This window comes from Protomyctophum parallelum, assembly GCF_964188405.1.
Source record: "Protomyctophum parallelum genome assembly, chromosome: 10".
In the NCBI taxonomy this organism is placed as follows: domain Eukaryota; kingdom Metazoa; phylum Chordata; class Actinopteri; order Myctophiformes; family Myctophidae; genus Protomyctophum; species Protomyctophum parallelum.
This window is the reverse complement of record NC_139704.1, coordinates 31,893,472-31,921,275: the sequence shown is the minus strand read 5'-3', so window position 1 is coordinate 31,921,275 and position 27,804 is coordinate 31,893,472. Positions and strand designations below refer to the sequence as shown.

The 27,804-nt window shown below is 40.8% G+C and overlaps 2 protein-coding genes across 2 annotated transcripts in view; one reads left to right on the top strand and one right to left on the bottom strand.

Moving 5' to 3' along the window:
- Positions 1 to 27,804, bottom strand: part of LOC310866117 (uncharacterized protein) — a 266,238-nt gene that overhangs the window by 211,919 nt on the left and 26,515 nt on the right. The gene's annotated exons all lie outside the window — the stretch shown is intronic.
- The window catches only part of tm9sf2 (transmembrane 9 superfamily member 2), a 31,170-nt gene continuing 6,564 nt past the window's right edge, over positions 3,199 to 27,804 (top strand). Inside the window, exons 1-14 of the mRNA XM_083775326.1 lie at positions 3,199 to 3,571; positions 7,294 to 7,361; positions 10,554 to 10,647; positions 11,058 to 11,185; positions 13,348 to 13,477; positions 14,879 to 15,003; positions 15,640 to 15,751; positions 16,417 to 16,496; positions 18,671 to 18,779; positions 19,872 to 20,004; positions 20,572 to 20,691; positions 22,334 to 22,391; positions 22,705 to 22,864; positions 25,151 to 25,302. Coding sequence (XP_083631452.1) covers positions 3,413 to 3,571; positions 7,294 to 7,361; positions 10,554 to 10,647; positions 11,058 to 11,185; positions 13,348 to 13,477; positions 14,879 to 15,003; positions 15,640 to 15,751; positions 16,417 to 16,496; positions 18,671 to 18,779; positions 19,872 to 20,004; positions 20,572 to 20,691; positions 22,334 to 22,391; positions 22,705 to 22,864; positions 25,151 to 25,302 — 1,628 coding nt within the window. The 5' untranslated portion in view covers positions 3,199 to 3,412. The remainder of the gene's footprint in view (positions 3,572 to 7,293; positions 7,362 to 10,553; positions 10,648 to 11,057; positions 11,186 to 13,347; positions 13,478 to 14,878; positions 15,004 to 15,639; positions 15,752 to 16,416; positions 16,497 to 18,670; positions 18,780 to 19,871; positions 20,005 to 20,571; positions 20,692 to 22,333; positions 22,392 to 22,704; positions 22,865 to 25,150; positions 25,303 to 27,804) is intronic.

The following is a 27,804-nucleotide window of genomic DNA, read 5'->3' as shown; positions in this document are numbered from 1 at the left end:
GCCAACAAGGTGAACTAGTGGATAGTCTTACTCGACTAGTTGAATAGTCGACTAGTTGCTTAAAGCCCTAGTGACTACAGCAGCCAATGAAAAAATAAGTTGCTTAGTTGCCACTACCAACCTGATAGATTGTAGACCAGCCTGCATCGCAGCTTGTAAAAAAGATTCATGGGTTAACCGACTACAGCCCTTAAGTCGTTTTGAGTGTCTTGATCAGGTTTGTAAATGCTCCTTTATACTCATATAGGCCTACGCTAATTTGATGACTGCTCTTTGGACTACGTTAATGTCATGTTTTTTTAAATGCTATAGGCTATAGGACAGCTCTATCAAAATGTTGCTGAAAACACTCTGAGTTATGTAAAAGTTTTACAAATTACTGTAGTCCAAGTACAATTAAGAATATGACATAATTGTGTATTTCTCCAACAGAGTATCAGCAAAGTCCTGCTCATTTTGGTAGAACAAACTCTAAAGATACAACAGTCCAGAACGTCCCTCCACCATAGTCAAGGAAACCAGAAATCACATTTGAAGAATCTGTTAAAAGATGCTTAGCTTACGTGGTGTGAGCTCCTCTTCCCACAGATTGAGGCTCTGCAGTGACATAGAGCAGCACCTTGCCTCCTGCCCTGCAGGATCCAGGATGTAGCCTACTAGGTGTGACATCTGTACACATTATATTAGTCACCAATGTGTACAGACAATGATTATATATGTGGGGTCTGTCAGTCTGTGCCTTGTATTATTTCTGAATGTACGACAGACAAAGTCAGTGGTAGGAAACACACACCAGGGGTAGCATTCTGGTGATGTGATAGGATTCAGGCCCTCTCAGCATCTCAGCTGACTTCAACCAATATAGAAAACATCTGCCCTTTTGATGTGTTCTGGTTACATTTTGGTTTTGTCTGATTGTCTCTTGTCTACTATACTCTCCCACCTTTCTATTCTATCTTTCACTATAAAAAAAAAGATAATAATAATTGTCTACCTGTGGCCAAGTCACCAGCTGATCTGGAGAGTCAAAGTTCACATTTTGTTTGTCTTATTTGCAAAGTTTATCATGTGGAAACAAAGTTCACACAAACACACACAGCTACACAAATGCAAACACACAATTCAAGTATAATAATATATACGATTTATATAGCGCTTTTCTAGGTACCCAAAGTCGCTTTACAGAAAGAAATACAGACATATTTATTAGAAAACAAATTAAAAGGTTTAAAAGGTTAAAAACTAGGAATAAAAATCAAAAGAGGGGCAAACAAGAAGGGTGTGTGTGTGCGTGTGTGTGTATGTGTGTGGGGGGGGGTTATGTAGGGAAAGCCAGTTTGAAAAGGTGAGTTTTGAGTGTGCTTTTGAACATTTCGAAGGTGGGGGCAGCTCTGATGTGGGTTGGGAGTGAGTTCCAAAGAGAAGGGGCAGCCACTGCGAAGGCCCTGTCTCCCCATGTCCGTTTGTTGGATCTGTGGGTTTACAGTTGGTTGGCAGTGCTTGACCTGAGGGAGCGGGAGGGGACATGGCGGTTGATGAGTTCAGAGAGGTAGAGGGGGGCCTGGTTGTTGAGGGTTTTGTAGGTGATGGTGAGTATTTTGAATTCAATTCTGGACTTGACTGGGAGCCAGTGGAGTTCGCGGAGGATGGGTGTGATGTGGTCCCTGGATCTGGTTCTGGTGAGTAGGCGGGCGGCGGAGTTTTGAACATATTGTAGTTTTTTGAGGACCTTGGTGGTGACGCCATACAGGAGGCTATTGCAGTAGTCGAGTCTGGATGTGATGAAGGCATGAATGAGTGTTTCAGCGGCCGTGTGGGATAGCATGGGACGAAGGCGGGCAATGTTACGAGGTGGAAAAAGGCGGTTTTGGTGATCTGGTTGACATGGGGCTGGAAGGAGAGGGTGGGGTCAAGGATGACACCAAGGTTGCGGACACGGGTGGAGGGGGTGACAGTGGAGCCATCAAAGTATGAGACAATAACAGAGTTTCTTATTCCATGGAATCCAGTTGAGCTTTTATTTTGACTGTGAAAAGTCTGAAACAACCACAAACATTGTCTCATCTGGTTTGTCCAAACTGGACAGGCCAAGCAGGCAGCTAGCTGACATTCAATGATTCAAAATAGAAAAAAAAATAGCCTACTGTACATTTGGGCAATGCAAAAAAAATGGAAACATCGCCTTTCTCCAGTCCCAACATCTTCACTTATGGTATAGATATAGCTGAATGAAAAATCTGCTCTCTCCTATACATTCCTCCCTGCAGTGACTCACATTTATCTTAATTTAGAAAAGCTGAGAAACGAATCCAGTTTGAAAAAAGTAGCCGGGGCGCTCGGACAATTTTTTTTTATTAAACAACGCGGGATGCAGCAATTCTAATCGCTGGTGCTGCAACTAACTAACACCCGTGGGACAAATTGTGAGTACTTTATATTTGAATTCCGAATGTTTATATATACGGAAACGTTGTAAATGTAGCGAGCGCCAAAAACAGGGTGCAGTTCCTTCATGACTGTCATGATAATCATCATGGCAGTCATGTTTCAGGGCTAGTAGGTCTACTGCATTTCATTTAAACAAGAGATAGCCTAGGCTACTGTACAACCCAGAACTATAGTGTTTCCTAAGCGGTAAGGTACGGTCGCCCCGGCCTTTTCCAACTCGCCCTATTAACCTGTGTGACTAATACTATCTACTACTATCTCAAACTAGTTTGGACAAAAAAGTACCATATGTTATTTGATCTCTGTCAGAGAGATCTTACAAGATTTTACTTTACTTTTGTTTTGCCTTTTGTAATTTATATCCTTAGAACAACAGCATTCACGATCACAACATTTTAACGAACATTTTGCACACATAAAAATAGGCTACTATTTAGTATTTATTTATGCACATGATAAAAAGCAAAAAAAGATCGTATACACCAGCAAACAACCATAGACTGAGCTCCAGTCCAGCATCATCCGTATCCCACAATGCTTCCTCTTCTCTCTCCTCCGGAAGCAAACGACGCACACGAGGACGTTGATGACGTGTCTGCAAGAAAGTGGGTGGGGCAATTATGCCCTGAATTGTGCCCCGTCGTACGGCGGTGTCGCGAGGCAAAATAAATAGCCGATCTACAAGCTCACCGCGCGCCGCGGACGCGACGCGCGGTGAGCTTGTAGATTGGCTATTTTCGTCGCGCGTTGCCGTCGTACGGCGAAGCATGAACCAGCAGCCAGCCCAGGGTTTACACAGGCAGCAGAGCAGGACAGGACGGCTACGTTATGCTAACTGTCAAACATAGTGCACTCGACTGCTGCACCGTCCGTTTAGCGTTATAGACGAATAACAAAAGCATCGTCCCGCGAAGCGAGACGCGTCGAACTGACTGGCTTTAATCCCGTCAGCTGGGGGAGAAAAATGGACGGCCGGGCGGCCTTCTCCTTTCCCACTCTGCTCTACGGGGCTCTGCTGCTGCTAAGCGGAGCTACAAGTTTCTATCTTCCGGGTCTGGCGCCTGTCAGCTTTTGTGCCCCTGAGAAAGATGGCCAAGAAAACAACCAAGTACCAGACTGCAAGGTAAAACATGGAAACATCCAGTTTCTAGGCTGCCTCTGACTCCACCAAGCCAGTTCAGAGACTGGCAATGGTAGTACTGTCTGTCCAGACGGTTTCCATGATAAATTGATCTTTTAGCCTGGTCAGTGGACTGGACAGTGCTGACAACATGCTAAAGCTAAAGGCTAGATAGCTACCATTAAGTCATTAGGTGTTTGCTGGCCGCTGTATCGTTATTACACTCTAATGACTATATTACAGCATAAAAAGGCTTTTTGAAATACCAAATTACCAATCAGTCAATTTCCTGTGAAACAATACCCAGACGGTTTGTTTTCTGAATAAAATCTGTTGTGAATGTATGGTCTCTAGTTTAAAAGAAGGATGGAAAATGAGGGGAATATAAACAATGAAACGAAATTCTGTTCAAGACAGGTCCATAATATGACATTATTTATTTTAAATTGAACTATTAAATGCCATAACAAATAAGGTGATGTTGTAATCAGGCTTATCCTAAATGGTTTATAGTTTACAATGAGCACTTTACCTTAAGACCGTCTGAAGTGAGTGATACTGTACTGTACTGTAAACTGTACTGTACTGTACTGTACTGTACTCAGAAACCAACATTTATGTACTAAGCAAATATTGCATCAATTATATATCTAATATAAGTCAGTCTTTGCCGTTAAATAACAATATCTAATTGTATTATGATTCATGGGTTTTACATTATCGGGATAGTGTTGATTGTGTCCCCAGATCTGTTTCAGTACCATCTCTATGTTGTCAGTTTCAGAATCTGTGTCATTGGAGCATGCAGTTCCACGGCACTATATCTACAGGCTCAAACTAAAGGCAGATAAATCCATGAGCGCTGTAGTCCAGGTGTTCTCAAACCTTTTCATATCAAGGACCCCCAAATGTGTATTTGGCCACGGAGCCGGACCCCCATCTGAAAAGGTTTCGTGCCAGGGACCCCCAGAAGAGAAGATTTGAAAAAAAAAAAAAAAAAAACCCAATATACGAACATCCCTATGGGTTCTGTTTAGTGATGCACCGAATATTCGGCCGCAGAAAATATTCGGCCGAAAATGGCTAAATATGCATTTTCGGCCTATTCGGTTTCGGCTCAAATAGGCCGAAAATATATCACCGAATAGTGTATGCAATTAATGCATTCAAAGAGCCGAATAAATGTTTTATGGATCCATAATAGTGATTATTATTTAAATTAAGTTTTGCCATAACCATAACATAACATTTGTAGAATCAAACTCAGGTTAATGGGTTAAGTGAGGATACTAAAACAGCGATATTCAGTTACACTTCATACCAATGATACTGTGCGGGTGTAGGTATGTTAAGTGATAACCACTTTCAACATGGCATTATAGGCAAAAGCTTTCTAAATCTTTCAAATTTTCCAAACATCTACAAGCTTGTAGGTCAACAATCTTTGCTATTTGTTGTACAACAACGTATATAGTGCTTAAAGTGGCATTCTGGACTAGACCTGTCTGGCTGGAAACAATTAATGCATTCAAAAGGGCTGAATAAATGTTTTATGGACCCATAATAGTGATTATTATTTAAGTTAAGTTTTGCCATAACCATTTATTTTGCCATAAATCAGGTAGCTTTAAGGTACGGCCATGACAGCAATGGTAGGAAAAAAGATGTATAATATTAATCATATTCGGTATTCGGTTTTCGGCCAACTGTTTCATATATTCGGTATACGGTTTCGGCCAAGATTTTCAATTTCGGTGCATCCCTAGTTCTGTTGCAATTAGTTTTGTGATGTTTGGCTTTTTATTTTTATATAATAATTGTCCTTGCATACAGTATAAGAGGAGGCTTCACATTCATTAGTAATACCTATGATTAGTGTGGAGGCTGTGGCCAACACAGGTGCTGATAGATTTGTAGCCGTAAAGAAAGAAAAGCAGGTGCAATACCCTTGGTTAAGCCAGTGGGTGCTCAACTTTGAAAATAACTTAACTCATAAACCAACTAAGTGGAAAAAGCGGCACTCCAAAATAAAAGATGCAAGACCGGCTCAGATGCAATTTCTCATGTTTATTTGAGAACGAGCACAATCGTCTTGCATCTTTTATTTTGCAGATTTGTAGCTGTCTTAGCTTTGTGGCTGTATTAAATGCGCAACCAGCGAAGATTGTCTGAACAGTGGACACTGCATCCCGGATAAATACATTCCTAGATGTGTTACTATATTAATATACTGTATGTGCAAGACAGCAAATTCAGCTTCATCTTCTGAATAAGCCAGTGAATGCACGTTACTATAGATACAATAGAAGTCAGCACACTGTAACTTTGTAAAGGTCCCAGTCAAGGCTGTATTTTTTATGTTTTTGGGGCTTTTCTGCCTTTTATTGATAGGACATAGTGGAGAGAGACAGGAAACAGAGAGAGAGAGAGACAGGGAATGACACGCAGCAAAGATCGTCGAGATCGGGACTCGAATCCGCGACGCACTGTCAGGCATGCGCCTATATGTGGTATGCGCCTGGAAAGCTAGACCAGCGGGCCCCAGTCAAGGCTTTATTATTACTGTAGAGCTGCATCCCTAAGTTCCCTAACTTAATTAACTTAATAACTTAATTACTATACACTTGACTAGAGATTCTCAATCAAGCTTCAACCATATCGGTAATCCAATTACAAAGTAAAAGGCACGTGGAATTCATTGTGTATAAATCCAACACAGCAGTTCATAAATTGTGGTGAGCGAGGACAGAAATAACTGAGTGAATCTGTGGCTTTCAGTACAAACAACAACGTCAGAACGACAGGATGTGCAGTGCACAGAGTCCATGGTGGTGTCTTGGTGACTCAGCCAGCCAGTCTGTGACAGTGTACTGTATACATTACGTCAGGCCCACGTTACAAGAGCATTTGTTGCAACATCTGTCTGCCATGATCCATCCATATCTTGAGTCAGGGGTGGGCAACTTTGACGATGGAGAGGGCCACTATATTTCCACACTCACTCCCTAGGGCCATATATTTCCGTCGTAGCAACAAAAAATATATATTCGAATTTTGGATTTGGAATTTTGGATTTGGAATCCTGAAAATGAACATTTTTTTTTTTAAAGATATTTTTTTGCGGCTTACGCCTTTTATTGATTTTTTAAGGGACAGATAGTAGGCTGACAGGAAACGGGAGAGAAATGGGGGGATGACATGCGGTAAAGGCCGTGTCGGGTCCGGGAGTCGAACCCGCGGCACACCGCGACTGGATCACCAGTCCGGTGCCCAGACCGTTACGCTACGGCCTGGGCCGAAAATGAACATTTTCATGTAATTTCAAAAGCCTTTAGGCTTTAATTATACTTGTGTTGAAGCATTGAGCTACTAATTTAGACTGAAGTAATTCAAGCGGGTCATGTTTGCATGTTGTAGAATTGTAAACAGTTGAAACCAATATTATATCAGTATTCTGACATTAACCTGAGTGCAGCATTAAGTGAAGGTGGGGGCCGCATGTGGCCCCCGGGCCGCCAGTTGCCCACCCCTGCTCTACAATGTAGAGTATGTAGTAGACTGAGTCTACTATACAGTACTGACCATGACTTTCTATGTCTGCCCATGTTTATTATTACATAGGCCAATGTTCCAAATGTCTTTCCTGGGGATTGTTTTGACAAGGGTAAAACATGCATCAGACATGTAAATTGTCTTAATGCCAAACTCTGTTTCCTGTGTTTCAGTCGACCATTGAGCTGTTTGTGAACAGGCTGGATTCAGTGGAGTCAGTGTTGCCATATGAATACACTGCGTAAGTAGCCAGTATATGATTTGTCTGTAAATGTCTCTGCCTATGTGGTTGTTGTTTCCTATGGCTTGGCTCTTGTAGAAGAGAGTCTGTCTGCAAACCACTGGACCGATCATTTCCAAATATGAATGCTGCCATTAGGCAGAAGACGTAAACCCCCCCCTTTTTCCCACATTGTGAATTAATGTTTTTGAGGGGCGCCAGCCCCTCCTATGCCCATCTTTGTGTGTTGTGTGTGTACACCATAGCAATGTTTTCATTGGCTGAGCAATGTACAGTACATATTGAGGATAAAATTAGTGAGGACAGAAAAATGATGATGTCAGGATGCCAATTGTCCGGAATGTGATGATGTATGATAAGAGTGCCCCTCACTTCACACAGGGGTGATTTTTATATTTTTGAACTTGAATCATATTCTAGCACTTGCTCTAGCCTCGGCGACCTTATATGCAAAGGCTCAACTAATTTAACTTAGTATTTTATGTAGACATACTATAGTATATACAGTACGCATAGTTTCATGTAGTCCCACTGTTGGGTTCTTAGCTTACGTATGATTCACAATGATGATCTATTACCATGTTTTTGTTATTGCTTACTGTAAATCGCTCTGGATTAAGAGCGTCTGCTAAATGCCTAAATTGTATACATTGTAATTCTGGAAGTCAATCGAGGTCGGATTGGGAACAACCTTTTTCCAAATATGGAGATGATTGATGTCATGACAGTACTGATGTCATAGGTGACTGCTCAGATTTGTTACTTGATATGTCTACTCATCCTATATCCATCTTAACCCATTCTGACCTGAGATCAGATTCTAAAAATACATCTACATCCTGACAGTTTTCTGAAAAAGCTATGTTTCTATGTCAGTCGTTCTTCGATTTTTCAAAAATAGCAGACCTACAAGCTCGTAGCACGCCACTCGGTGGCGCGCTATGAGCTTGTAGATCTGCTATTTTTCAATAGCTAAAGCATAACATAATGCTAACACCAAAAAGTCCTGCTTTGTACAATTTAGGCATTTATTAGCAGACACTCTTAATTCAGAGCGATTTACAGTAAGCAAGGTAAACACGAGGTAATGCATGAAATACATAGAAATAGTAACCTAGGTTCCAAAAACCAAACCAAGCCATAAACCCGACATCAGTCTTAACAGTATTAGCCCATTTAGACCTAAAGAATATGTCTTTGGATTTCTAAAAAACCTATGTTTCTATGTCAGTGGTTGGCCACGGACCCCCCCCCCCCCCCCCCCCAACTGACAATATGTTGTTCCAGACACGCCCCAGAAGCAAATAGTTGAGTCAAAAACGTTCGATCTGAAAGAATATAAATTCAAACATTTGTGCCACATTTTCACGATTTCTCTAAAATATTGTAGATCTGCTATTTTTCAATAGCCAAAGTATAACATAATGCTTAATGGGATGGTCAAATAAAGGTCATTGAAATACCGTAGTTATCATACCAAAATATAAACTTTGTGAAAATTGGCCCCTGCACTAATAGTATAATTTAAAAGAATCAATCTGTAGATTGAAACAAACTAGGATGCCAGGTCAACAAATGAACCTCACCTGGCAACTGTCTACATAACATGATCTCTAAATTACATATTAACCTTTTTCATACGCCTGCAACGTCATCAAAGGTTTAATATTGAAATAATGTTGAAAAATAGACTACTCACTTTAAGTATACAGTACTTATACTGTATAAGGTACACTTGAAATACAGGGCGAGTCAAAGGGTAACCGGTACGGTCGCCCCTATTCCATCTCGCCAACAATTTGTTCTGCCGACCTCACGCCGACCGCTCGGTGCGGCGGTTCTTGTATTCTTTATTTTGTTTTACTGAGAATAAGGTTAGAAATACGTTTAGGGTTAGGCATAGTTTTACCGGGGTTAAGTTTAGGAATAGGGTTAGGTTTAGCTATAGTTTTACTGAGGTTAAGGTTATGAATAAGGTTAGGTTTAACTGCATAATTTAATTAGGTTACTTTAGGAATACCAGGCCGCGCTGTTCCGCCGTCTGTACGCCCGAGGCGAGTTGGTAAAGAGGCGAGTTGTTTGGTATTCAGTCAAAGATCAATAGATAGGTATTTGCATAGTTATTCTGATTGTCAAGTGATGGCACAGACTGCACACTGTTTATCTTCAACTGATAGCTGAAGCAAAAATGTCTGTTTTAATTAGGACGGTGACCTCAAAAGCGGTAAATGGGATAGGCTAAAGGCCTATTCATAGTCTGGATTTTCGGTGGTGAGGTGACCACCGCTCCGGTGGTGAGCTGACCACCGGAGCTGAAATAACGTTGAGCGGTGGTGAGTAAAAACAGAGAGAAGGGCTGGAGCGGTGGCGGTGGTTTGCTCTTCACCGTGGCTAGTGACGTCATGTTGTAGTTCGGTGGTCACCTAACCACCGAAAATCCAGACTATGTATGAGCCTTTAGTGTGTGTGTCTGTCTAGTGTCTATTTCTCTGATCTTGTCCATCTATGTGTGAACCTATCTCATTGCCTTTCTGTCCCCTTCTGTATCTGTGTCTTTAGTGTATTCACTCTTGTCTCTATCTTTCTCTTCATCTCATGGCTCTCTCTCTGTCAGTGACATTCACAGCCAATGTTTGCAGTTTGCTGTGAAACACAGGGCTCTTTCATCCAAAGCGGAGTGTAGCCTAACCGTCAGACCACAGCAGCATTTACTCTAACACTAGTCATATTTTACGTCCATATACCATTACTACACTGCTCTCTGGGCAGAATCTAAGCCACTTATGGATCCCATAACGTTAAAGTACATAGAAACTTAAATGATTCCCTACATACCTTGCTTAATTAAGGTATGGTTGGTTTTACAGTAGATTACATGATTATATATAGCAACATATTTCTTTTTGTGTGTAGATACTTGCAGTTGGCAACTCTAATTGCCTTACTTGCTAATCACCATGGTAATTGATTGTGTGTATGCACCAGCAACTACTATGACAATTTGGATGTTGGATTGTTACAATAAATAATCTTAACGTTTATTATTTATTTAGTCATACCTATGTAATACACAGAGCAGCATGCGTGTTAATATAAAGTTGTCTAGTGTAGGATGGTCAAGCTTGTGGTACCACACTTTAAATCAATGGCAATTTCTAAGAAACCTGTGTGTGGGTGTGTGTACACGTGCAGGTTTGATTTCTGTTCAGACGTGAGAGAGAAAAGGCCGTCAGAAAATCTTGGACAGGTGCTGTTTGGGGAGAGAATCGAACCTTCGCCGTACAAGGTACAGTGAACACTGAACAGTCATGTACTATACTGCTGTGGCAAATCTTAAGTGTTATTCAAAAACTTTTCTTTAAGTTTCATAAGTAATTACATTTTATACATTATCTCTAGTGTATACATACCTCATTAATAACTTTAGTGCTGTTGTCAAATATCAAAGAAAGATAAAAGACAATTTAGATTGTGTCCATAACAAAACAGAAAACACACAAATCGTTTAAACCAAAACCGCAGGCAAACTGAACAGTTGCAGCCCTAACCCACACGTCACACACACATACACACACACACGCGCACACGCACACACGTCACACACACACACACAGTACACACTCTCTCACACACATACTCATGCACTCACTCACTTTGGTTAATTAATATATTATATATAAACATTTTTGTTTCCAGTTTGTGTTCCAGAAAGCGGAGGTGTGTACACCAGTGTGTACCAAGTCCTACAGCAACAGCCAAGCAGCAGACAAAGCTAACCTGGACTTTCTCAAGAAAGGCATGCTGCTCAACTACCAGCACCACTGGTAGGTACACTAAGATGCAACAATAGCACAACATTTCTTATTGTGGTGGAGTACAAGTCTTGCTTCGAAGATATGTAGATTCAATAAACACACAAATATATACAATCCCAAGATGCAAAGAAGAAAAAACAATAACATGTTAATTGTTCTTAATAATCTGGACAAATGTTGGAAACATACAGTATAAGAGGTCTACTCTAAGGGAAAGAAAAGGCCCCTATCAATCAAGCCCCACCCAATGCACGCACGCACAGATAGATGGAAAGAGGAAATGTAATGATAATTGACTTTAGTCCAGACGACGGGTTGGGGTTTTTACCCTTCAAGGCGGAAACCGATTTTTTGGGTGCTTTTGCTATGTACAGTATACTACAGTATATAGCAACATAACTTTTTGGGAATTTCTACGTCGGGTGAAACCTGACATATAACAGCTCATGAGTCATGAACCGACCTAGTCATGATTGGCTGCCCCCAACGCCGCCTAAGCCAATGGGAGTCTGACCCCATACTCTGTAACGCCGCCAGCCAATCGCGTAGTAGCTCAAGCACTCAAGGACTGTCTAAAGCAGTTGAGACCAAGGAAGCTCTGAGAAGGAAGTGAAGTGGTCACGTGACTGGGCTGCGCCATGACACTTTCATGGACACTTTCATGGGAGCCAAACTCACATAGCAAGTGCAATGAATACATGGCAGTGAATGGAGCCGGCTGGACCAGCTCATAACAAACATTATTCATGAACAATTGAGACCTTTTGTAAAGTAATCACTTCTGGAAAATAACAGAAGACATATCACAGGTTGTTTTCTAATCACTTACTTTTCGATGTGCACAGAGTGCACAGTATATCATTTTATCTGAGGATCTAAACAGCAGCAGGTATCGTTTCTGGCTCCGAAGTATCGCGATATTTGGCTGCCAGACAGGAAACTCTATTTTTATAGAGATACCATACCTCTATAAAAATTACACACTACACAGTGTACACATCGAATAACAACACAGCAGACAATAATTTGTTGCATGTCTTCTGTTATTTTCCAGAAGTGATTACTTTACAAAAGGTCTCAATTGTTCATAAATAATGTTTGTTCATGAGCTGGTCACTGAGCTCTCATTGACTCCAATGCATTCTGCCAAACTTCCGGGTAGTTTGGCTCCCATGAAAGTGTCCATGAAAGTGTCATGGTGCAGCCCAGTCACGTGACCACTTCACTTCCTTCTCAGAGCTTCCTTGGTCTCAACTGCGCATGTTTCTTTCCTTCCATGGAGCACCATGGCGTCGCCCGTACGGTCTTCACGTCTCGTCCTCTTTAGACAGTCCTTGCACACACTGCGGAAGTCTGCAACCAGACCACACTCTGCAACACCGCGGAGCGGAGCGCCTGATAACAACGGCTAATGTTATGAGCTAACTGGAGTGCAGGAAAAAATAAAAATAGGGGGACAGATGCACAACAGAGACAGCTTGTTTCACCTGACAAATATTGTTCATAAATATTTGAAGTTTTTAGAAAACATAGGTCAGGATTTATATTCACTCAACTCACGATACGATTCGTATCACGATATGATTTTTCACAATATTTTAAACAAAATATATTTTCAGTTTTTTTAAATAATTTATCTTCCCCCGAGCTTTTTTCATATGTTTTATTTAACTACATTGCTACATTGTCATTATTATTGTGATTTTAGTCAACACATATTCTTCTTACCTTATGCTGTATCTTATTTATTTGGATCACAATGGAATCAAGTCTTCTGACTTTTTGTGCAATCCTGATAATTCTGTACTGCACTTTTGTGAATTGTATCTTGAATATATCAAATCAAAGCTGAGAGACCTGCACTGAGTGGGGAGCCTAGGCTGGGCCCAATAGAGATAATTCTGGGGGTCCTTGACATGAAAGAGGTTGAGCACCGGCACTGATAAGAAAACATTTAGGATTTAGAAACCTTTTTTTTTAATCGACCTCAGTCCAAAATGGGTTAAACTGATTGATGTGCACATTACTAATGACTGTATGTAATCCCACAGCAAAAATAAATAAATCAATGGGTATACCTAGTGTGTGTGTGTGTGTGTGTGTGTGTGTGTGTGTGTGTGTGTGTGTGTGTGTGTGTGTGTGTGTGTGTGTGTGTGTGTGTGTGTGTGTAGGATTGTGGACAACATGCCTGTCACCTGGTGCTATGACGTGGAAGATGGACAGAAGTTCTGTAACCCTGGCTTCCCTATTGGCTGCTATGTCACAGAGGCGGGGCGACCCAAAGATGCCTGTGTGGTCAATGTAAGTTACTTGTTATGCACACATCGTATGCTGATGAATATGATATAATAAGGTTTCACACTCGAAAGGCCACAGACCAATCTTCTGAGATTTCCCTAGCATTGTATAATGCTACAGGATATACTGTACTCATCCTTCCAACACTTGTGCTAAATATGTATATGGAACAAGGTCTATAATAAATTGTGTTGTTTTCCTTAACCCATTTTGGGGCGGGAACCCCTTTTGGTGTTCTTCTGAATCTAAAGCATTATGTTACACTTTAGCTATTGAAAAATAGCAGATCTACAAGCTCAACTTGTAGGTCTGCTATTTATTTTAATCGTGAAAATGTGGCGGAATCTTTTTTTTTTTTTTTTTTAATACTGTTTTTATTAGGCATTTTTGTATATGACAACTTATATGACAATCTTTGACAATAATAATGAGTTATTCAGTTATAAAATGAAAGATAAAGACAGGTAATGTAAATTCCACATACAATACATAATAAAAAATATATATAAATGTGATAAAAACGAAAAAACAAAAAAAACAGTTAAACAACGACAAATGTGAACAGACAAACAAAACAAAGACCACAGGACAGACACTCTTGCTCTCAAAACTTTCCCAACACGTTGTTGTAAATTAACAGAATTACAGACATTTCTTTTTAAATGAGAATAAATAAAATAAAATAAAATCCTCAGTTCCTTTTTTTTCTTAACTTTTCTTTCCAATTTTCTAATATGTTATCTATTGTGTAGGAGGGGTTAGCGTGCACCTATTGAAATGGTCAATGAAGGGTTGCCATGTCTGGTAAAATCTATCTTCACTCCCTCTCAATTCAAACTTTATCTTTTCCAATTGCAAGTAGTGCATAACATCTTTCATAAGTGTAGTGTGAGTGGGAACCTGTGCTTGTTTCCAATTCAACAGTATCAGTCTGCGAGCCAGTAGAGTCACATATTTTACCATGTTATATTGGAAAGTAGACAGTTTGACCCCGGGCCCCCCGACCCCCAGAACTGCTGTCAGTGGATCCGGGTCAAAAGGTCTTCCAACAATGTCTGACAGTGATTTAAATATACTTTGCCAAAATGATGTTAGTTTAGTGCAGTGCCAGAACATATGAGCTAGGGTGGCCGTCAATGTTCTGGAACCCTGACAGTTTTATGAAAAAACTTTCTGTGTTTCTGTGTCAGTGGTTCTCAACCTTTTTCATGTCAAGGACCCCAAAAATGTTATGTATTTGGCCGCCGACCCCCATCTGAAAATATGTTGTTCCAGGGACCCACCCAGAAGCAAAGATTTGAGTTAAAAAGTTCAAAAGTCTCAAAAGTTAAAAATATATATTCCAATTTTGCGCCACATTTTCACGATTATAACGTTTTAATCTGCGTTTGTTTTGCTGTTCAGTCTGACTTCAATGAAAAGGACACCTTCTACATCTTCAACCATGTTGACATCAGCATCCACTATCACCTGGTCGAGAACGAGCAGCTGGGAGCGAGGCTGGTCGCTGCCAAGATGGAACCCAAGAGGTATCGAATCTTATTTCTTCAGTAGCTCCCACTTAACCATCTTATCAGATGGACGGGGAATCCAGCATTTTGACTTTGATAATCTTTCTCATGGCTGTGTGCTCACTAAATGAGATGTGGGGTGACGTCGGCATAGAGAAGCACTTTGAATGGTTCAGGGTTCTGTATTTATGTTTTAACTATATTTACTATTTACTTCATTTATCATGTATTTAACTTATTTGCTTATTTCCAAAACCCTTTGTCGCTGGTTACAAAGAATTTCTCTAAAAACTGAAGAGCTAAAAAATAAATTGAGCATCTATTTGTTGTAGTCTGCCGATAGTGATGCAGAAGAGCCATGCTTGTACACAGACAAGCCATGCTGTAATTAATGTTTAATGATATAAACAGGCCCTGTCTACACACCGAGACGGTTTTAGGTGTATTTTCCCTTTTGTTTCTCATAAAAGGAAAAAAAATGAATGTATACTGTACAAATTGTATAATATAATTCATAACCTGTTCTTAATACAAACTTATTTGACAAAAGAAAACAATTGTGACATTTTTTTAGAACATCTCTGTGTGGACGTGGCCCAAGCCACATTGTAATTTAATCTTAATTTCTCTCCCCATGGTCCTGTCCACCTCCAGTTATAAACATAACAATCCAGATACCCCAGACTGTTCTGGAGGACCCATGTCCCTCAACAACAAGTTCACTGGAGATGTCAAGATCCCATACACTTACTCTGTCAGCTTTGTGGTATGTACAGTACACTAAGTTATATAATCAAACTATACATGCACCAAGTATCTGTACGTACGTCTGTCTGTACAGTACGTCTGTAATCCACGTAACTCGAGAACCGTTCGCCCCACCGACATCAACTTGCATCGTTCCAAGTAGGCCCTGAGGCCCAGTGCCCAACGGGCACCGCTGTAGAGGCTCCAACGCATAATATCTTGGTAGGCCAGTGTAGAGGCCCCACGGGCACCGCTCTAGTAATAATAATACCTGGAATGTACTGTACATGAATTTACATGCTTATCTAACTTTATTATGGGACTCGCTAATTTATAGTATGTGTGAGTGATTGTCTTGCACTCGCCTACAGTCCTCTGTTGCTGTTTCTTTTAAGCTTTGAAGAGCTAGCGGCTCTAATTGGGGAACATTTTAATTGAGTAAGGCTTTTGCTAATGCACATAATACAAGTTTGTCGCTTTCTCAAGATAAATTAAGAATACTCCTGCTAACATAGCATGTTTTTTGAGTCAAATTCATAGTCTGCTTTAGTCTTGTTTTTAGAATTGGTGTACTATATTAAGTTTATGGTTATAGGTCAGAATTAAATCATTGTTTTGGGATTGGGAAATCAATGCATGGTTCATCACGAGTAAAGTACAGTAATACAAATTGTGTGTTTTTAGGAGGACAAGAACATCCGTTGGGCATCTCGATGGGATTACATCTTAGAATCCATGCCTCACACCAACATCCAGTGGTTCAGGTGAGGGGAAGACGGGATCAAAATCCTGTAGTATGCTACACGCACATTCAGTTAACATTAAGTAAGCCCCACTTCACCATATACTGTAGCCATGTGTGGGTGATGGAAACACTTTGTACTGTATGTGTACATTTTTGTGTAGACACTCAGGGCGGATACATTTCAGGTTTTACCAGTCCAATACAGGCTTTCTTACCTTTTATTTGTAGTTGCTACGTCCCCACCAACGAGGTCCAGGTGTTATTTTGTGCAAAAGTGCATTATTGGCTATTTCCCCTACCATAAGCCCTCAATGAATTGAATTAAATTGCATTGAATTGAATGGGGCATTGGGGTGTTGTGCTAATTCGCTTATTTCCATCGCTCAAAAATCATTTTCTTTGCTATATATCCTGTCTTCATAATGTAAATAGTATCCCAAGCGGCACACTGACTGTACTACTTATTTCGATGGAAATAAGCGAATTAGCACAAAAACCCAACCCCCATTGAGGGCTTATATTAGGGGAAATAGCCAATAATGCATTTTTGCACAAAATAAGACCTGGGCCTCTTTGGTGGGGACGTAACAACTACAAATAAAGGTAAGGAAGCCTTCTAGCATGCAATTCTCCTTTAATCTCATTCATGTTTCGCACATGATTCATCAACATCCATTATGAGCACTCAATGTTTGGAACTATAAAGTAGTGTTGGTTTACCGATTTGCAAACGTTGATTCCATATTCTTGTTCTTGTTGCTATCTCTGAGCACACTTAAACAAATGCCAAATCTGTAAATTTGTTTTGGCAATAAATTATTATATTAATTGTCCTCTTTTAGGACAGAAGTCTCGATTTTTTTGCTTCAGATCCAATTCTGATCATTTGATTTTGAGCATCTGCCGATACCGATTTTCTTTGCCATGTTTATATTTTATAGAACACGTTTATGCCATATCACAATAGTACAACATCCCAAATCACAGACAATATCCAGTCTAATATCTTGATATGGATATAATATTCATACTAGAGATGATCGGCCCCGATCACTCGATCCGATCGGGACAACCCTAGATAGAAGTCTATGGAAATGTTGTAACCGTATTAATCAATAGCTCTGGTTTCAAGTGTAAACCGGTGTAAACCTGCATTCCATTAGATTTATATCCTACCTGAGATTTGAACCCAGATGTCCCGCACAAGCACCAACATTTGTGCTGCTGAACCAACATAGGAATTCCGTTTAGGCTGGGGAAATATTGCGGTTTGATCTTTATGCAATAGCTTTTGTCAACCAGTAGTGGTCCCTCCCGACCACAGGATCTAACGTTCTCATTTAGAAGAGCAGAGAGACTGCTTCCAAACGCCACAGTTGTATTTATAGTAAACATACCTTTTTGAGATTGGTTAAAATGCATGTTTTATTCACACAAAAAAGGTTATGTATCGCAGCTTTAACTTTAATGCCAACATGACCTTCTCGTCTGATACTGCAATACTTGTCAGATTTCAGCACGCTGGTCTTATCAATGTAAACATAATGCGATTGAGGAGCCAACAGACGATGAGAAAATAAAACTGGGATTGTCTTTCCCCTATTGGAGAGATTTGACAGGATGGGGAATTAATAGTGACATGGTGTTGGGCTCTTCAGTGTGTTCTTTTTGGTGTTTTAAACATTATGTTATAATTTAGCTATTGAAAAATAGCAGATCTACAAGCTCATAGTGTGCCACCGAGTGGCGCGCTACGAGTTTGTAGGTCTGCTATTTTTTTAATCGTAAAAATGTGGTGCAAATCTTTGAATATATATTCTTTCAGAGTGAATGTTTTTAACTCGGGTCTAAATGGGTTAAAGACTGAAATGTAACACTGTGCACATTGGGTTACAAAGAGTTTATAAAACTCTATTTTTGATGCTGAGTGAATCAACTATAGCGTATGCTGTGTGCTACAACAATAGATATGGATAAGTATTCAATCTAATTGAGTACAGGACCTAGTCAAAAGTTCAAAAGTGCTTATGATTAGAGGGAAAAAAAATTCAGGGGATGGTTGGATCACTTGTGCCACCTAGTGGTAAAATGATCAGTATCTGTTCAAAGATATTTTCACTGGCCAAACGCATACACACTGCTGCTATAATGTGATTAACTCCATGCTCTTGCCTTTCTTCTCTGTGTTGACAGCATAATGAACTCCTTGGTTATAGTGTTGTTTCTGTCTGGAATGGTGGCTATGATCATGCTCAGGACTCTGCATAAAGACATCGCCAGATACAATCAGATGGACTCCGTAGTAAGTAGCTGTTTGTCCCCTCGTCTGTCTGGTAGTCTTTCTTCGACGCTGCATTTGATTCACAGCTACAGTATGCTGTTCTGCAAACGGACATCCCATAAATTAAGTCAAATGGATTGGATGGTAGACTGCAACATTTGTGGCCATCTTATACATTACATGTCACATTGTGCACTGGGAAGAGCTTGTGTGAGGATTTTCTTTGATTGAATTGTTTATTAGACAGAATGTATAAACAGCAACAGAGTATAGTCAAACAGTCAAAAGCCCAAAAGGGACAGCACCAAAAAAAGTCCTTGCGGTCTTGTTTCCAATTAGGCCCTATGCAATCAATTCATAGACATGAACAATAACAACAAGATTCAATATCATCATACTGAAAACAACAGTTTTTAGTATGTCGAACAGCCTTCATCAGTGTGACACTGATGAAGGCTGGATTATTCACTACGACAAGAATAAAAATTAAAGCAGTTCCTGGTGTGTGCGACCCATCACCGTTATTTCTATTGCATGATTTGAACGGGTAACGCACCACGAGTCAGAGCGCGGTGGTCACAAAGAAAAGCTGGCTTACATTGACAATCAATGGTAGACTGTATCTTTGCATCTGCCCGTGTGAACTCGCCACAAGATTTCATGTAGCAGTTCAAGCTCATCTGTCTGTTATAACAGTTTTCTGTTGACCACATTAGCAGCAGCCACACAAACCTGGCCCAAAATCTCACACACTGCAAGACGTTTGTCATAGCCCGGGGGTTCCCAACATAGACATAGAAAGGTAGACGCTTCCTTTGGCTCTGGGGCGTGTGCATCTCGAGAGTAAGCGACCTAGAGGCAAGCTTTTGCGGCAGCATAGTAACGTAATGGTGAGTCACGGAAAGGGACGTTCGGCGGACCGATCGGAGGCAATGTAAACGTTTGTAGTAACGGGGGGTGCTCGCCACCACTCAACGTTGTTTTGCGGTGGTCGCGGTGGTCAGCTCACCACCGAAAATCCAGACTATGAATAGGCCTTCACACTCAACATCCATTTGTTAAATTGCTCACAACATTTGAGCTAGTCAATCCTTTCATTTCTCCGTTTCATAGGAAGACGCCCAGGAAGAGTTTGGCTGGAAGTTGGTCCACGGGGACGTGTTCCGCCCCCCCCGGAAGGGCATGCTGCTGTCGGTTTTCATCGGTTCAGGAACGCAGATCTTCATCATGACCTTTGTTACACTTTGTATGTGTGTTGTGGCTGTTTTCATATGGGAATTTGGATAAATGTTTTTCCTCTCTTATTTAACCCATGTTGGGGCGGGGACCCCTTTTGGTGTTTTTAAACATTATGTTATAATTTAGCTATTGAAAAATGGCAGATCTACAAGCTCATAGCGCGCCACCGAGTGGCGCTCTACGAGCTTGTAGGTTTGGTATTTTTGAAAGATCGTGAAAATATTTATTTCAGAAAACTGGAGGATTTAGAAGATTTATTTATTTATTTTGAGGTCAGGCCTAAATGGGTTAAGTTAGAGGTTCTGACACAAAAAACAGAGGTGCACACGTATTTGGATATATACTGAGTATAGTGATTATATAGACATAGTGATGCTTACACAGTAATCTTTCTCATGGATGTAGCTGCTGTTAATGCTCAGTTTCACTGTCCTACTTTGCTTTCCCTTGAGCTATAAGCAATATGTAGGCAATATATATATATATAGGAGAAATGTGTGCAGTCAGTTACAATGATTTATGGTCATTCTGATCTGATGACTAACATCATCGTGTCTGTTGTCTCTTCCTGCAGTCTTTGCCTGCCTGGGTTTCCTGTCACCGGCAAACCGCGGTGCTCTAATGACCTGCGCTGTGGTGTTGTGGGTGCTGCTGGGAACGCCAGCCGGCTACGTGGCAGCACGCTTCTACAGATGTAAGCCCAGTAGACGTTTTCATTATCAATTAATCCCTTGCTTATTTGGATTATTTATTCAATTAATCTATACACTATTTGAGACCATAACGTTATGGAAAAACAGGTTAATAAAGTACAAAATCATGGTAAAGTTACACCATTTTCTGATCCCCAAAGGAACTTATTGTGCTATTGGGCTATTGTTTATCGTTCAGGGGAAAACATAACTTTTGTTTTTATAATTTGGAACAAAGACAAACATTCGCATTTTGATGATGCTGTAAATCTCACGTATTACACATTGTTGCATGATCACTGGCATGTTGATTGACTACTTGATTGATTCATTGAAAGGGAATGGGAAGGAAGAGGACAAGATTAGACTAGAAAAAGCTTTGCTTGTACTGCTGGTTCATTATTTCCAAGTTTAGAAGGAAAACAAGTTTGGTGGCATAGGATGAGTTGCGAAAGAAACAATAGAGAGACTTGGAGAAGAGGTCAAAGGTTATAAACCTAACTGGTCACTGATGAGCCATCTGGCCTCGTTAGCTCTAATCATCATCAGCTAAAAGGAGGGCTGGGGTCACTCGCATACAGACGCACACGTCACATACACACTGACTCACAGATACACATTCACATATTAAAAACTGGGGGTTACTTTGCACACACCCAGTCACACACACAGGTCTGGGTTACCCTAACACACACCTGCCAAGCCCATCTGCCCTGTGTGTTACGTTGTGTTATATTTGTAATTGTAGGACTCCACAGTAAAGCCATAATTCACTGAAGCATGCTTTACTCAGAGCAGCTCTAATGGATAACACTACCCAGCCACGTTCGTCAGCCTGCGTTGGCCATACAGGAATTTTATATGCCGGAAACATTCGAATATATTTTTAAAGTTTGACTCCCGTAGTTGCCTGTCACTGGATTTGTTGCACATGGAATCTGTCTGTCAACTACTAGTGCCCACACAAAACATTCACTGTTGATGGTAGTTGGGGGTAGTCTCCCCGCCAGGCCGAAGGCATGGATAGACTATGTTTCGCACCCTGTCTGTCTGTCCATATGTCCGTCCGTTAGTCTGCGACCAGCTAATCTCTGCCACCGTTGGCCCGGTCGCTGCCAAACTGTGCGCACACACTCCCTGGATACCAATTCCAAACATATCATCATCATATACTATAATTCAGTCAATGTCTGTCAGAATCACCGCCGTATCTCCTCACCGCCTGCACCAATCGCTCCCACTTTTCACACAGGCATTGACCATAATAATATGGAGGTCTTAACAAAGCCCTTTTTCCAATTTAACAAATTATAAATTAATAATGAATTTATTAGTGAATTAAAAATGCGAAAACGCACCCAGGGCGCAGTACACCCGGCGGGGGGTGGGCAATATCTCACAACGGGTAAGGGCTAGGCTAGTGCCTATAATTCTCCAGATCAACCTCATTTTTGCCATTAGTCCTGCAGATCTTTTTCAAAAATCACGCAAATCTGTACACGGCATCTCTATAGTCATGTCATGTCTCTAGTCAACACGGGTCACAGATGTGCACCTGTGGTTAAAGAGGGAATCGTTTGATTTACTTTCTTTCTTTATGTTGGCGCTCACATTGCTCATGTTTGTCTCCATTTCGCTCTCTAGCCTTCGGAGGAGAAAAGTGGAAGACAAATGTACTGCTGACAGCCTTCCTATGTCCGGGGTAAAGGAGACACACACACACACACACACACTCTCTAAATTGAGGAACTGATACAGAAACATAGTGATATGTGTGTGTGTGTGTGTGTGTGTGTGTGTGTGTGTGTGTGTGTGTGTGTGTGTGTGTGTGTGTGTGTGTGTGTGTGTGTGTGTGTGTGTGTGTAATTTAAATTTACTTTCATTACAAATATCAGTTAAAACTGTACAGGCAAGTTATTAGGTTACTCTGTGTAACAGTGGTATACCAATAGCTTATTCAATAATTATAAAAACAATACTTAATATTATGTCATAACGTCTGTCTGTCTGTTTAGGGTGGTGTTTGCTGACTTCTTTGTGATGAACCTGATTCTATGGGGCGAGGGCTCTTCAGCAGCCATGCCCTTTGGTACCCTGGTGGCCATCTTGGCTCTATGGTTCTGTATCTCAGTACCACTCACTTTTGTTGGGGCCTACTTTGGTTTCAAGAAGGCTGTGAGTACAGACACACACACACAGACACTTACTCAAACGCCCAATGGAATGTATGTAATAGTACACTTGGACCCGAAACACACACACACACACACACAAGTCATGATCTGAAAAAAATAAATAGAGAGAACGCATAAAGGTGGCCTTACACTAGCCGATTTTTTTTCCCCAATCTGATAGCGCCACACACTACAGGATAATCGGTCCCGATTATTTTATGCAGCACACACTACACGGTTTTAAAACTCGGGCGCAGCGCACCCAAGGACAGCTTTTACAGGGAAACATTACAGTCTTCCACGTTACCTCTACTGTATATCGTCGCCGTTTGGTGCAATCTTTGTACGTCCAAAACCATCACTTTTCATGGTTTTCAGAAAGTGGAAAAAATAACACAATAGATCCCATGTAGTTGATTGAAAGTTGAAACCTTTATTTATTCTCGAAAGAGCAATTGAGGTTCTCCCTCATTTTCAATGCTGACGAGATTACATATATAACACAATTTAAAGACATGCAGGATATACAAACAATTCTTCATGTAAGGCAAAAGACATTATATAGACAATGAGACAAACATAAATTAAAAACAGTTACATATTGAGGTAGGGAGGTTCAGAAGCAGGTTGTTAAATTGACCATAGGTTAGTTAAGCTCTTTCATTGGTAATATTTCTAAACACCCACAGAGAGACTTAGCCACTTTCAACCCGGCATCCCTATTTTGAGCATGTCATTAAAGGTGAACAATATACCGTTATATAAAATACTACCTGGTAGTGTTTTATGTCATATTTTTGTGCCACTATTCATAATGTCACTTTGGACATTGTAGTGATAATCTAATATCACTTCTATAATGTACATTTTTTTAAATAAACTGTTAGGCCTGAGACCGATTCTAAAAACGCCTCTAAATCCTGACCTAAGTTTTCTGAAAAACTTCAAATATTTATATAGCAGCATCAAATATTTTACATTTTTGAATACTGTATGTACATACTGTACAGAACCCAAAAATGGGTTCCCGCCCAGAATGGGTTAAGTTACAAATGCAGAAGTTATATTTTTTGTTAAAACAAAAAGGTTAAAAGGTTAATGCTCTATCTATATTCTGATAGGATTATTGAGGTCCCTTACATAAACGCTCAAAAACAATGGTCCAGTTCTGTCCAGTTCTTCACCAATTTCATCCAATCCAGAGAGAAAACCAACCTCAACTTTCACCATGGTCCATTTCTCCAACAATATCAGAATAGCATTTATTTTGCTGATCAATAGCTGCTGTAATGTAATAAATGTTCTGTGTTTCTGTATTCTGTTTAAACCAGTGATGGATAGGAGAGGGCCACTGTATTTCCACACTCACTCCAGAGGGCCACTGTATTTCCACACTCACTGCAGAGGGCCACTATAATTCCACACTCACTCCAGAGGGCCACTGTATTTCCACACTCACTGCAGAGGGCCACTATATTTCCACACTCACTGCAGAGGGACACTATATTTCCACACTCACTCCAGAGGGCCACTGTATTTCCACACTCACTCCAGAGGGCCACTATATTTCCACACTCACTCCAGAGGGCCACTGTATTTCCACACTGACTCCAGAGGGCCACTATATTTCCACACTCACTCCAGAGGGCCACTATATTTCCACACTCACTCCAGAGGGCCACTATATTTCCACACTCACTCCAGAGGGCCACTATTTCCACACTCACTCCAGAGGGCCACTATTTCCATACTCACTCCAGAGGGCCACTATTTCCACACTCACTCCAGAGGGCCGCTATATTTCCACACTCACTCCAGAGGGCCGCTATATTTCCACACTCACTCCAGAGGGCCACTATTTCCACACTCACTCCAGAGGGCCGCTATATTTCCACACTCACTCACTCACATCTACTGTCAGGCAGAAACCTCTTTTCTGTATTTATTCATTCTATGTCACACAAAAGTACCAAATATAGCAGATCTACAAGTGACATGTTTTGAACTTGTAGATCTGGTATTTTTGCTTCACATGTAGAACTGACACACTGACATTCACTTCAAAGTCAGCTGCAGGGGATATTGATAATCAAATGTTCCTAATCAGTAGCTGTTCTTAATTTCTTTTATATATATATATATGCAACAAACAAAACAATTCTCGACCCCGCGACTCACCCGTGGGTCACGGCTCACAAACCAGTCTTTGGGAAATCCCTGGGCTGAATAGTATTTTGTTACTTTGTCATCATTGGCCTAAGCTTCTACTGGTACTGTTTGTTGTCAGGGTATTGAACACCCGGTACGGACCAACCAGATTCCTCGTCAGATTCCAGAGCAGTCATTCTACACCAAGCCCCTGCCTGGGATCGTGATGGGTGGAATCCTTCCTTTTGGATGTATATTCATCCAACTCTTCTTCATCCTCAACTCAATCTGGTAACACACTCACAACGTACATCTAATACTCTCCTGTCAACAGATTTAGATGCTACGTTATATATGAGTTTTCAGAGATTGACCAGTTTATGGAGAAATGCCATTCTGGGACCCCTCCAAAAAGTGGTATTATTATTCAGTTTAAAATACCCATACTCTGAACGGGCGTGAGAGCGTCATCACTGAATCAGTCAGCGCAACACTTTCACCTGAACGTGCTCTCCTTTCCTCCTCCCACCGCTTCTGCTATCTCTCCTTCATCCTTCTTTCAACTCACTCGGTGCCGAAAGCGTGTTTTGACATCTTCTGGTACAAAGGCTCACCGAGATCTGTGATTTTGAAGAAGCCTATGGGAAGTCCCTGGCAGTCAAAATGACAAAAGTGATCTTTATAATCTTAATACACACAAACCAACTACGGTATTTTATAAGAACAATATTGACGTAACTAAGAGATTCGACGAGTTAGCTATATTTCATATACACAGATTAATATGGAATTATCCAAAGTCCTGATGCGACATTTTCAGGTTTAATGCGGGTGGTCGCTTAGCGCTCCGCTGTTACTCCGGAGCTGAAACTGGGCGGAGCCTAGTGCGCGTTCATGTGTTCGGCCCAATGCTGCTCGAAACTGCTGTTGCTGCTGTGTGTGTGTGTGTGTGTGTGTGTGAGAGCACTGAGCAGAGAGTAACAGGAAAGCGTGACTGCTTCCTGCCAACAGGAGGAAGTGCGTGACAGCTTCCTGCTGGTTTTCATAGTAGCAAGCCACGGTCACTGCCAATATTGTTTAATTACAATGATGCGGGAGAACAACAAACAGTAATGGCGCATGGATCCCAGGCGTGAATTCCGTTTGTGTCCGAGCATAGCCATGGCTGAGGCATGGTAACGCCCCGCCTGCCTGTGATTGGTCTACCGACACTGCCTGTCTTGACTGTCCTCCGAGACGCAAGGTTACTCCGTGGTGAGATTGAGAAATAAATAATAGGCTACAAGAGAATGACAGCTTGGCACGCGTGACAGAATGCAGCCTTGTAACTAATTGTACGTTTTATTTTTGTAGAAGAGGCAAACTAATATTGTTTGTTTGCTTTGATTGAATAACACGTCTGTTGTACTATGATTTGATTTGGGTGTGTTCTAAATAAAGTGTTGATTATCGTGTATTAATCTAATTATAGTAAACTAATACTATTACACTAAAATGGATAAAGATGAAGGGAAAATAGATATTTTTTTATGGTACAATAATGTTTCAAGTTTACACAATCAACACACCCAAATCAAATCACATTATGGCGTGCATGTTCAATCAATTATTCCATCAAAGCAAACGGCATAAACAATATTAGTTTGCCTCTTCTACAAAAATAAAACGTACAAGTTAGCGTTCTCTTGTATCATACCATACTACTTGTATCATTTCCCACCACGGAGTAACCTCGCATCAGACTATCGAGCATATCCAGGCCAATCACAGGCAGGCGGGGTGTCACCATGCCTATGCTCGGGCACAAACGGAATTCACATGGATCCCAGTGTAAAACCCTGTTCACTTGCATTAAACTCATTTCCCCAGAAGCCCTTGCAAGCCAGTGGATAAGGTCGATTTCCGGTTACGTCATCATAGGGTCTAGCGTGTTACACAGGGAAAGACAATAGAATAAAACGTGTGCGGGTTATGCAGGGAAGCTGAACTCTTTTACTGCCAACACCCCCATCTGGTATCTGAATTGTGTACTCCAGGACCGCAAGCCAGTCATTTTATATGAGACACCTTTAGTTTGAAAGCAGTTTCACTCGGAAACCGAGAGTCGGGAAGTAAATAATCGCTATATATTGGGTCCTGCGAATGTTATTTTATTCACCCAAAATGTTGTAACATTTTGTAACCAGGGATTATATCGTTTAGAGAAATTAATTTATATTAATAATGTTCTTACCCTCTGTCTTGCTAACTTTAAAGGTCATCCCTACATCTGCACATTTTGTCACCTCCTTTGCCATCTTATCTGCAGCTTGTGATGCTGTGGCATCACACAAAAGGTGTTAAAAACGCATTGTGTCCAATACCTCTATCTATTTAACATGCACGCCCACTGTCTGATGGTCAGGTTTACATAATAAAAGAAGGATATTATCATATGGATGGAATGGAATGTGCTTCATTCCAGTGCCATGAACTGAATGTCCCCAATGGCATCGATACAAGTTTTATATATATTACGTCTGTGCGTGTCCCATGTAGATTATGACGACAATATGACAGGTACGAAGTAAGATACATCATTTCCACGTATGCACATGTGAAGGCGATGCTTGCGTAATGCTCTCACTAACTCACGTAATGTTGCCAGTTATTGCTGAATGTATAAAACGAGAATTAGCGACCATGCCGATTTAGTAATCTACCAAAAATAAGAACTATAGCTGTGTGATTATTTAATTAAAAATAATATACTATACAGTATTTGTCTTTGACCAATGTTTTAATATTGAGGAA